The sequence below is a fragment of the Pempheris klunzingeri genome, chromosome 21 (genome assembly GCF_042242105.1).
Source record: "Pempheris klunzingeri isolate RE-2024b chromosome 21, fPemKlu1.hap1, whole genome shotgun sequence".
Classification (NCBI taxonomy): domain Eukaryota; kingdom Metazoa; phylum Chordata; class Actinopteri; order Acropomatiformes; family Pempheridae; genus Pempheris; species Pempheris klunzingeri.
This window is the reverse complement of record NC_092032.1, coordinates 18863023-18873925: the sequence shown is the minus strand read 5'-3', so window position 1 is coordinate 18873925 and position 10903 is coordinate 18863023. Positions and strand designations below refer to the sequence as shown.

General features: G+C 44.2%; 1 protein-coding gene across 2 annotated transcripts in view; it reads left to right on the top strand.

Annotated features, from left to right (window-relative positions):
* The first annotated feature begins 689 nt into the window (after positions 1 to 689).
* drosha (drosha ribonuclease III) overlaps positions 690 to 10903 on the top strand; it is an 80353-nt gene continuing 70139 nt past the window's right edge. For both annotated transcript variants that reach the window (XM_070852875.1, XM_070852874.1), the window contains exons 1-8: positions 690 to 1543; positions 1633 to 1701; positions 2403 to 2694; positions 3429 to 3570; positions 5569 to 5729; positions 7178 to 7258; positions 8726 to 8812; positions 9081 to 9167. In XM_070852875.1, the coding sequence (XP_070708976.1) occupies positions 690 to 1543; positions 1633 to 1701; positions 2403 to 2694; positions 3429 to 3570; positions 5569 to 5729; positions 7178 to 7258; positions 8726 to 8812; positions 9081 to 9167 (1773 nt within the window). The remainder of the gene's footprint in view (positions 1544 to 1632; positions 1702 to 2402; positions 2695 to 3428; positions 3571 to 5568; positions 5730 to 7177; positions 7259 to 8725; positions 8813 to 9080; positions 9168 to 10903) is intronic.

Sequence of the window (10903 nt, the reverse complement as noted above, 5' to 3'; positions counted from 1 at the left end):
TCGGAACCTTTATTTCATCGGACAGCGACCGAATCGCCGAATGTAATTGGTGGATCCGTGTCCGTCTCTCTAATCGTTCCGACTGGAAACACGGCCCCTCGGAGAGCGTGATACCCACCAGATAACTCTCTGTGTTGTATAGCATCATATTAAAAACCCCGTTTAAGAGAATTTGCACTGCTGTAATTACACTTCTTTGAAGCAGCAGTGAGGACGGATTGACGCGCTGCTGGTGCTAAAGCTCCTTATTTTTTTATGACGGTAATTTCTTCCACACGTATTCTGTCACTATGTGCTAGCTGCCTTGCTAACAGGCTACCGCAGGTTAGCCGGTGCAGCTGTAACCTACCTGCTGCTGTTAGCTCGAACATAAAGCTTATCAGGACCCAGAGTGGCTGTTTTATCCTCTAAATGTGACATTCAGTTGTCTTGCAGTTAATTTCCAACGTTTTAACGCGTGTTTTGGAGGGTGGTAGCTGTAGCAGCTAACGTTAATGCTAATGATGGTCACATCAGTTAAAGCTGCTGTGTCCTCTCTGCATGAAATGGCTCAGTGAGAGACAAGAGACAAGAGACAAGTGTTAGTGTGACTCTAAAATCTAATGCATCTTCTATCTGGTGTGTTTCATTCATGTGGCACACAAGTGGATATCAGATGTGACTCTGTTTTTTTCATTCTGTCCACAGTCATGTCTTTCCATCAGGATCGAGGGGGTCCCAGAGGTGGGATGCCCCCGGGCCAGCACGGCTCCCCGCAAAACTACCGACCCACCAACCTGAGGCCCCCGCCTCCCCAGCCTCCTGTTCCCCCGTACCACTACGATCCTCAGACTGCTCCCAGTTCAAGCTACCATGGAAACAGTGGATACATGCCTCCGCACTCTGACTTCATGCAGTACCCTCCACCAGCACCGTCCCAAACCCCCAGTTCTCTTAACCAGTGCCCAGTGCGCCCGCCTTTCCCCAAGCCCCCTATCCGGCAGGGCTTCACTGAACCCCCGCCTAACTTTCCACCTCCTCCGCTTCCCGGCTCCACAGGTGGTCCCACCGCAGGATCCCAGGTGTCTGCTCAGAATGCCTACCACCCTTATATGATGCCTCCTGTGCCTCCACCACCATTACCGCACCCAGCCATGCCTCCCCCCATACCTTCTCAATCTATGAGCTACCACCCTCCATACTCCATGAATTACCCCCATCCTCCCCACCCTCCTTTTCCTCCCCCTCCCTTCAACCCTGGCTACACTCAGAGCCCCAACTCGTTCAAACCAGACCACAGTTTCAGGCATGGAGGGCAATACAAGTATGAGAAGCCCATGGACAACAGGAGGTCTCCAGAAAGAGGGTACCGACACGATGACCACCGGCAGAAGGGATATGGCTACGGTAATCATGGTGATAAGCATAAAATGGAATTTCCTGGAGAGAGGAAGGACCGCGGGAGGAGTCCAGACCGGCGCAGCAGGCCAGATGGTGGACGTTACCGGTCTGAGTACGACAGAGGCTGGACCCCCCCCAGACACAGGAGCAGGGACCGCAGCAGGTACAGAAACAGAACATACACGGACTCTCCTGAATGAGATCAATCCGTGGCATTATTCTTCTCATGGTTATGTATGTGTTTGATCACAGGGAGAGGTATCGTCACAGAGAAAGTCGGAGATCCCAGTCGCCTGACAGGCACAGGAAGAGACCTCGAAGGTAACCATGCTCATCAAGTTCACCAAGCTCAGGAATAATGTGTTATATATATGATATAGTTTCCCTCAGGGATAAGTAAACTACATATCTTTATTTGTGAAAATGGAAATACTCGTTGAGCTGAATTGTTGGTCTTAAAAACAGACTTCAGTCTCAGAAACAACACCAGTACAGAACACACTACGTGCTGGTATGCTGCCATGGGAGGAGTGCTTCATTATTCATTGTAATTCTGTCATGTTTTTATGAGTAACATTTCCACAAAGTTGGGGAACCTTCTGGGGGTGGAGCTCCCATAATGTAACATAATACTTAGTATGATAAGTTACTTTTTGGGGGTCGTGCTTGATGCTCGAAGAGCGACTGTAGAGAAATGACAAGAATTTAAAAGGAGAAAGAGTTGTGATCTGATGTGAACTTGAGATGTTGGCGGTTCATGTTTGGTCACCATGGCGCCCCAGTAACGCCAGCTTTTTGCTAAAAAGATGGAGTCCACATCACTTCTTCACCAACAAGCCATTTCCTGTTTTCACAGATATTTGACATGTGAAATCAGCAGAGCTCCCTTAAACTTCTGTGTTTCCTTCAATCATGTCTCGTGGTCGATTATTTGGTAATTGGAGCTCACACAGGTGTCACCATGCATAACATAACTTGCTTAAAGCAGTCAGAGCATCCATTTCTGTCCCTCCGCTGTGCAGTCGGTCTTCCAGCAGAGACAGGAAACGTGGCCGCTGGGAGGAGGAGAGGGACAGGAGGTCGGAGAGCTCCTCGGGGCCGAGCAGAGAGCGCAGCTACTCCTCCGTCAGGAGCAGAGACTTTGAGGAGGCTGCCGACAGAGAGCGAGAGCGAGAGAGGGAACGGGACAGAGAGCGAGAGAGGGAGAAGGAGAAGGGAGATGATGAGAAAGAGGAAGAAGAGCTGCTGAAACCCGCCTGGATCCGCTGCACACATGCTGAGAACTACTACTCCAACGACCCCATGGACCAAGTGGTACTGCTGGCACTTTTCTCTTGATTATCTCAGTCCTTTGTTCAGCTGCTAATTATCATCAAAACTTCAGTCCACAGCCATGAAAATGTCCTCGTCAGCAGTTTGTTTGAAGTATTAATGACTTGAATTAATTACATTCAATGCAGAGCTTGTTTGTTATTTTTTTATGGAGCTGCTCGGCAAAGGGACTTTCCTAATCTACTGTCTGCCATTTTGTCTTGTGGTTTCGTTAAGGAGTTTGATTATCTGCTCTCTGACACTATACGTTTTTCAGCCTTTCACTTAATATCGAGCCCTCAAAAGATGCCCCAGTTGGCGCTCAAATCCTTTTCTGATGTCTTCAGATTTTTTAGATAGTGCCAGACCGCTAGCTCCCTTTTCTTCTCTAAAACTCTGACCTTTACTGGTAGTCTCTGATTGCTTGCCTCGTGCTATCGACAGCTACTCCCCCCCCCCACAAATTACACGTTCTGCCCAACCTGCCCTTCAGTAAAACCAAAGTGAAGGTAAATGTCGAGATGGAGCCCCTCCATGAACTCATTTGCAGTGAGGCCACTTTCTATGGGAGGCGCTGACTTTAGCACATAGATGGCTGTGATCATATAACCTCTGGTGTAGTTAATAACTTGAGATGCAGTGATTATATCTATAGTCTGATTCGTACACACATATTTTGTTAACGTTGACATTTAAAAAGTTTGAAAATGTCATGTATTTTATTTATATTTGTGTAGGGCGACTCTACTGTGGTGGGGACCAGTAAGTTACGCGACCTGTACGAACGCTTTGAAGAAGAGCTGGTGAAGAGACAGGAGAGAGCCAAGGCTGCTCGACCGAAATGGGACCCGCCCAAGACCAAACTGGATGAGGACCCAGGTGGGTAGTCTGCAGAGCTCAACGTCCTACATGATTATACCCAATATCATCCTGTAGGAACATTTCTGATATGTGAAAAGCACTGTCACATACAGGAACTGGCACAGAAACATAGTAATAAATGGGCTCCGGGCTAAATGATTAAAGAGTGTAGTACTAATAAGCTCGAACATTAACACTTCTGCTGTCAGTGTTGGAGAAATTCATATAATTTGGGCTTCATAAGCATTATCGTGCACCTTTTACCTTACAGATGCAGCTTCTATTGTAACACTGCCTTTTCACTGCAGCATTGTTATGGTGTTATAAGAGCACCAGAGCCGCATCGATGTGTGTGTAAGAAGTGTGATGTAGCTGAACAGGTCGCTGCTAGACACAGATGCTGTTGTGCTACACGTTGGACAGCCGGTAAAATAAAATAGCATTGTTTGGTTCAGTGTAAAGAGCCAAAGCCAGCTCAGTGGTGAGTCTGTACGGTGATGCTGCATGATCTCCGTCTAAAAAGGGCCTGTGATGATTTTTACTCCACAGAGAGCTTGTCGTATGTGCACATGCCAGAGGCCATCTCTCTCTCTGCCTTCCTCTCTCTCACACGTCTGTACAACCATTTATTAGTTCATTTTCTTTATTTTACATTTCAGTTATGACATTGTTAGCCTTCCCTGCTCAGTTTTCAGACATCTACAGGAGAGACGCTTGTTTTCCTCCAGGGCTGAACTTGTTTCCTACTTCAGGGCAAAGCCCCATAACATTGTTCCTGGGAAGCAGCAGCCTTTACTCTTACAGAACTGTAACCTACGCTGTATATTTACTGCTGAACTAGTACACTCGCTTTCACCATCACTTCTCTGCTGCTTGCTCTCCTCCCTCGCTCCACCACATACTCCCTTCCCACCCCTAACACACCACCCTGGCCCTTAAAGGAGCAACGCTGCTCCACACGTCGGTCTTTAAATCACAACTCGTACCCATCACCTGTCCGTGTGGTCATTTTATACATTGAATTTACAGAAAATGATCTATATTGTGATATGTATCACTATCAGGATATGACGTGATGAATATCAGGACACACACACACACACACACACACACACAGCCCTGATGTCAGCTGCTTCCTGCTCTCTTGTGTCCTGGTACTTTTGTGAACATGTGACTTGTTTCGGATAAATGCGACGACTAAATAACAACATGTAAAAAGCTAATAACTGTTGACAATCCTTTCTAATTGATATGCATAAAAGCTTGTCCTTTCAGTAGTGCATTAGGCTGCGGCAGAGATTAAGTTCAACAGTTATGATGTTATCTGCAGGGCTGTCAGCTTGATTGTCTCTTTCAGCGCTGCAATAATATAAATCTCGCTCAGGGAGATCTAATTTGCTAAATATGTTGCTCCGGGCACTGACTTCGCAGTCAAGTACTCGATTTTTAAACGCTGATAAGAATTGAAGGCTTAGCTTAGTGAAGAACCACAAACTATTTGCGCTGAATGGTAATTATAATCCTCACTCTGATGTGAGGTTTCTTTTTGGCAAGTGACAAATGTGAGAAAAATAAAGACAGAATGAGTGCGAGATGTCAGCATTGGTAACTGTGCTGCTCTTTTAATCTCATAGGAGCTCATTTAAGGCTGCTGTCGGCTCAAAAAGCCTGAGTTGTATTAACTGGAGTATTTAAACAATGAATGCAACACAGTAATTGGTAAGTAATGCTGCGCTATATCAAAGAAGCATTAAATAAATACATATTAGGGAAGAGATCTGAACGTTGGCTGCATCACCAGCTTTGCATGGATGATTGTTACTCTACTGGAGCCAGAGTGCACAACGTTTTGACAGAATGCTTAACTCAGTCTTTATGTGGAATAATACTATGTGAGGGCACGGCTGAGCACGGGGGCTTAACCACCTGACCAGCTCCGGTTCACCAAATCATGTTTCAGTTGTCAACCCCATGATGTCCTAATGATCAAAGACTCTTTTTGCCCGTTTGCTTCAGATGACAGCAGTAGTGAGTCAGACTGTGAGTCAGACGGTGAAGGAAGCTCCTGCTCCAGCAGCTCTGACTCAGAGGTGTTTGATGTCATCGCTGAGATCAAGAGGAAGAAAGCTCACCCCGACCGCCTGCACGAGGAGCTGTGGTACAACGACCCAGGGCAGGTCGGTGTGTCTCCACAAAATGAACGTCTATATCCGTCTCCAGGTGTTCTGTGTACTGCAGTGGTCCTCTGTAGCTCAATACACTTCTGACAAATTGTTAAAAGTTGGAGACCAGATCCACCTAAAACCATTCCTTAAGCACTTGGAAGCTATACTGTACACGTGAGAACGTCAGTTCAGCTCAACATATGATATTGCCATAAAGTTGCCCTTGAGAACATTGGTGTCGTTCTGTAGGGCAACGCTGGGCAAACAGCAGCCTGTGGGCCAAAGGCTGCTGTGCCTCATTCTCTGCCAGCTGTTTAAACCGGGCATAGTGCTAAAAGGAGGTCTACTAAACGTATAGAAACCACACGAATGACACAAATAAATAATGCAATCAGTGCTGATATTCAAACACAGATTTAATTCAACGCTTTAACACAAATTGTGCTGATCACATTTGTTTTTAAGGCAACAGCTACACAGAACAGAGAGTACATCCGCATATATGAATCTTTTTGGCCAAATGAGTAATAAGGAAAGCAGCTGGAACCCTGACAGACCTAAACCACAGAAGAGGTACCACCCTAACACTCATTGCAGATATATTATACTGGTGCATATTTCAGCAAATAAGTAGCTTTAAAGAAAGAAATTGCAGCACAGGATGTCCAAAGCTGGTTTGAGGTTCTCTAGAAACAGTGTCTGTTCCATAGATTGTCCACCAGAGAGCACTGACAGGCTTCTTTTACACTGTAACTATCCCACTTAGTATGTATCTTAGATGTGGTTGTTAAAAAACAAATAAGTGATCCTTATCGAGATTGTTTCTGTTTTCTGTTGTATGTTACAAAAACATCTACTATCAGATGATAAATTGTTATCAGGACTCTCTAAAAACACTAAGCAGAATAGTTTTAAAGGCAGGAATTAATTAAAGTCATGGATCATTCTTTTTTTTTTTTTTCAAACTGACTCTAAACTTCATCTCCCCGGGGCCTGTGCACATCAGACATCTGTTGTAATGACCTCCAACCATGTATGGCATATGAGGCTTCATCAAGAAAAGACACTTCTCCCCTTTCAAGCAATATTTGATTGAGAGCAGCAAGTTCAGGCTCCTCAGGGAGCTTTTGAAACCACTTGCATCAGTAAAATAGGCAGTTTGAGGTCTGACATCTAACTATGTGGTTGAAAAAGGGTGTGAAGATTATTGATCAGTTTGTTTTTTCTTTAAATTATTGCAATTTCCAGCTGATGAAATGTCTGGGAAATGCATAAAAATCAATGAATGAGTTTGCTTTCACGGTGTCCAGATGCTGTCGTGTAGGTGAAGTTAAAACTTCAAACTAAAGGTGTAAAGGTCGGGAGCATGCGGAGCTGTGAAATGTTCAGCAGCCCCTGTGTTATACGCACATGGCAAGTGAAGTTGTTGTGTCTGATTTACGTATTTTCTTTCTGTCCAGATGAATGATGGTCCCCTGTGTAAGTGCAGTGCCAAGGCCAGACGTACAGGGATCCGCCACAGCATCTACCCGGGGGAGGAGGTATGACACGCTGTGAATAAATCATCCGTTCATAACCTTGAAGCTGTGCCACACAGGGCCAAGGACATTATTCAAGTCCGCCTAAATGCATTCTCTGTGTAGTGGCCATTTTCCATCCTTTTAAAGGGACAATAAGTACGATTTTGTCATCCCAGAGAACCAAATGATGATATTACATCTGTATAAGTTGGACAGGGGAGTGGATCTACTCGTGAGAGTTTCATGACTCACTTTCTGGCCTTCCTGTGTTTTGGAACCATAACGACCACAGTAACACATTTGAGAAAATCTCAAAACTATTTTATTATCCTTTGTGTTTCCAGGTGTGATGGGACTCATTTATCGGACATATTTAAGGGGAAGTGAAGCCAGTCAGTGTAGTGTCTTTTCCTTTTGATTGCCAGTACAGACTAATGAGTGTGTTAACCTTTGTGGTAGTATTTTCCATGGAGGTAAATTAACACCAGCATCCAGACAAAAGCTAGTAAATGTTTGCTAGAGTAGATTTCTGTTCACCAGCCATGTAAATGTTATTTGAAGGTCTTTGCGTATCGTTTCATATCTAAATTTAGGCGGGAAAACGAACAGGTCCTGGCCCTGTTGTTACTTTATTAGTTGACTAATTGCCTGTTGCGGTCTTGGTTGACCTGGAATTTATTATTCAATTAGCTGCTTTTTATGGGTTTAGACAGTATGTGAGAAATGTGACTGTATTCATTAAGAAGATGTCAATGAACATTGTAGTCATAGGGTGTCACTGTAAATTGGTTAGATCTCACAAATATGATTTGGTCTTCAAAAATATGTAGATTTAGCAAAATCCTCTTGCATGACTTCATTAACCCAAAGAACCGCTTTCTACATGATGCACTTGTTGGTGTATTTAAAGTAGCCGTCACTGGGGCTACGTGTTTTCACCATCTCTAGCCTACTGTTCGCTTCCTTGGAGGGCACAGCTCTTGCTTCACTGGCTGATCCCCAGTCTCATACTAAAGTGCTGTGCAGCCTACTACTACTACTACTACTCCTGCAGCGAATGGTCAGTGTTTCAGTGCCGGTGTGTGAGGAGGAGCACAGATCCCACACTGTGCCCTCTAGCTTGTTTTAATTTAACTCCTGTTAATTAACACTGTACTTTTGCTGCTCTGTATGCTTTGTGCAAGCACTGGATAAGCAATATGAACAGCTTTTAAATGTTTAACCGATTGTATTAAGTGGTCAAAACGGTTAATGGTTAAACATTTGATAATTAACACCTCTAGTTGGGGACAATCCCAAAAATGTCCTGGTGAGTTTGAGGACGTTACAGATTCCAGGGGTGTGCAGACAAACACTGAGCTCCTGTACATTGTTTGTATCCCTCACACGTCTCTTGATCACTCAGGTGTGACCAAGAACAACAATATAAGAACAACAACTGTGTTTTAAAGAGGATGAGATAATGGTAGTTATTTGTGTCTCTTTCAGGCTGTGAAACAGTGTCGCACGATGAACAACAATGCAGGAAAACTGTTCCACTACAGGATCACAGTGTCTCCTCCCACCAACTTCCTGGTATGAATTTGTCTCTTTTGTCAAGACCCTAAAAGGTGCATTCACTGAACTGGGTGCACTAGAATGTATTATACGTGCCATGAATTCATGATATCTCCAGAGTATCTCTGGGTCCTGATGCTGTGTTACAGCACCTGAGTGTTATGTTTGATACTTTTTATACAGTGTCATGTCAGTATCTATCGTGGATACACTCACAGCACCGTACCTAAGCTGCTTTAAGTTGTTCCATTGTGTGTTCGAGTGGTCCTCCTGTTTTCTGTTTCAGACCGACAGGCCGACGGTGATCGAGTACGATGACCATGAGTACCTCTTTGAAGGCTTCTCTCTTTTCTCCCACAAACCTCTCACCAATGTAAGCCTGCTTTGAATGGTTAACAATGAAGACGATAAGTCATGAATTTCACAGTGCAAAATGTTTGACATTGTTTGTCACTACACGGTCATTTTTCCCTCCTTTAAGAATATTTCGTATCTTTATTATTTCTTTCTTCAGTTGCTTTCATGTCGTGTGTTTGGGGGCAGGTGTCACCCTATTTTATTCCAAACAGTTCAACACAGTCATGTTGTACCTCAACGAAAAGGTCACAGGGTTGTTTCAAATACACATGCATGGTAAACAAATAAGTTATGCAATGTACACGATTTTACAATTCTGATATTTCAAAGGATATCATATCGGAACAGTAGGATCATGTGTTGTCTAAAACTAACAGTTAAAAACTTCTAGCACTGATGTGCAAGATTGCAAAAACTAGATTTGATTAGATTTCACTTTATTCAGTCAGATTTCTTTGACGTAAGTCGGATTAATTCACGAGGAGCGAAAGAGAGCAGGATGATGGATTCCTTGTAATTCAAAGAGGGGAAAAAAAAGGAGCCCTGGTGGCGCAGCCGTGTTAAGACAGTTCAACCTACCTGTTCAGCTCCATAACCGTGCTGTTGCTGAACCACTTGCTTGAAAAAACTCAACAGCATCATGAAACTTGGGTCGAGTCAGTTTAACCTGCTCAGGTGTAAATCTGACCTTAATACTGGATCTAAACTTTGGTACAAAAGAATTAAATTTAATGTAAATTTAGAGTAAAAACTTAACTGTTGTTGTTGTTTTTTTATTTTAAGCTAGTTTTTAAGTTTGGTGCACGGCTTAAAGTTAAACCAGGACTTAATCAGGTTAAAATGAATCGTTGGTGCCGCCCGGCTTATAGATATTAAACTACTGCAGACAGCCCAGGCCTGGTATTCCACCCACGGCCTCTCTGAATGCTGCTCTCTCCTCTTTGTGATGTGTGTGCCTGCCTGCATGAACCTCTATTGTGTAACACAGCCAGGTCCACGCCGGCTTTATTACCTCTCTCCACACACACTTGACCGCTGCTCAGTCAGCTCTTCTCTGGCCACATATGATCCCCATCCTCATCCTACATGTCTGTTAAGCCAAGACATATAATTTAGGTCAGCGTTTGAGGGGAGAAATCCCCTCCTGCTGTAACTCCTCTCTCCTCCAAAATAACTTCAAATCGGCTTTTGGCTTCGGGTCGACGTCTTTGTTCCCTGGACAAAGTGCTCCTCACCCTCCTCCGACCTTGTCGCCGAGTCCTCTCCCTCACTTTTGAAGGCCCTTCATTGACTGTCAAACATTAGAGGTTGTGACTTGAAAGGATCCTTTCTTTCTGTTGCCATTTGAGCTGTGTGCTTGATTTCTATCCCAAGGAGGAAGTTTAAAGGGAGCGAGAAATCGATAGGGGGCCACCAAACCCCATTTCTCCAAAAAATATGTTCAAAGTGAGAATATTTGTGTGTGTAAATATACATGTGTGCTTGTGTCCATCAGTGTCTCTGTGTGTGTATTTTCCCTGCATGTTTGAATAATAAACTACTTGGTCAATATCCTTCTAGCTTGAAAAGAGCCCCCAAGGATTAGGCATGATTTGAACTGGATAATTTAAGCAGCCCTTGTTAAAAGCTGGGGTAAACGCTTCGTGGCAGTGTGGGGATTAGGAACCTCGGAGCGTGGTGATATTAGCCCCCTGCTAGTTAGCCGCTGGGATGGGCAAGAATGAATGTGGCTCCCAGGTTAATCTCTTAAAA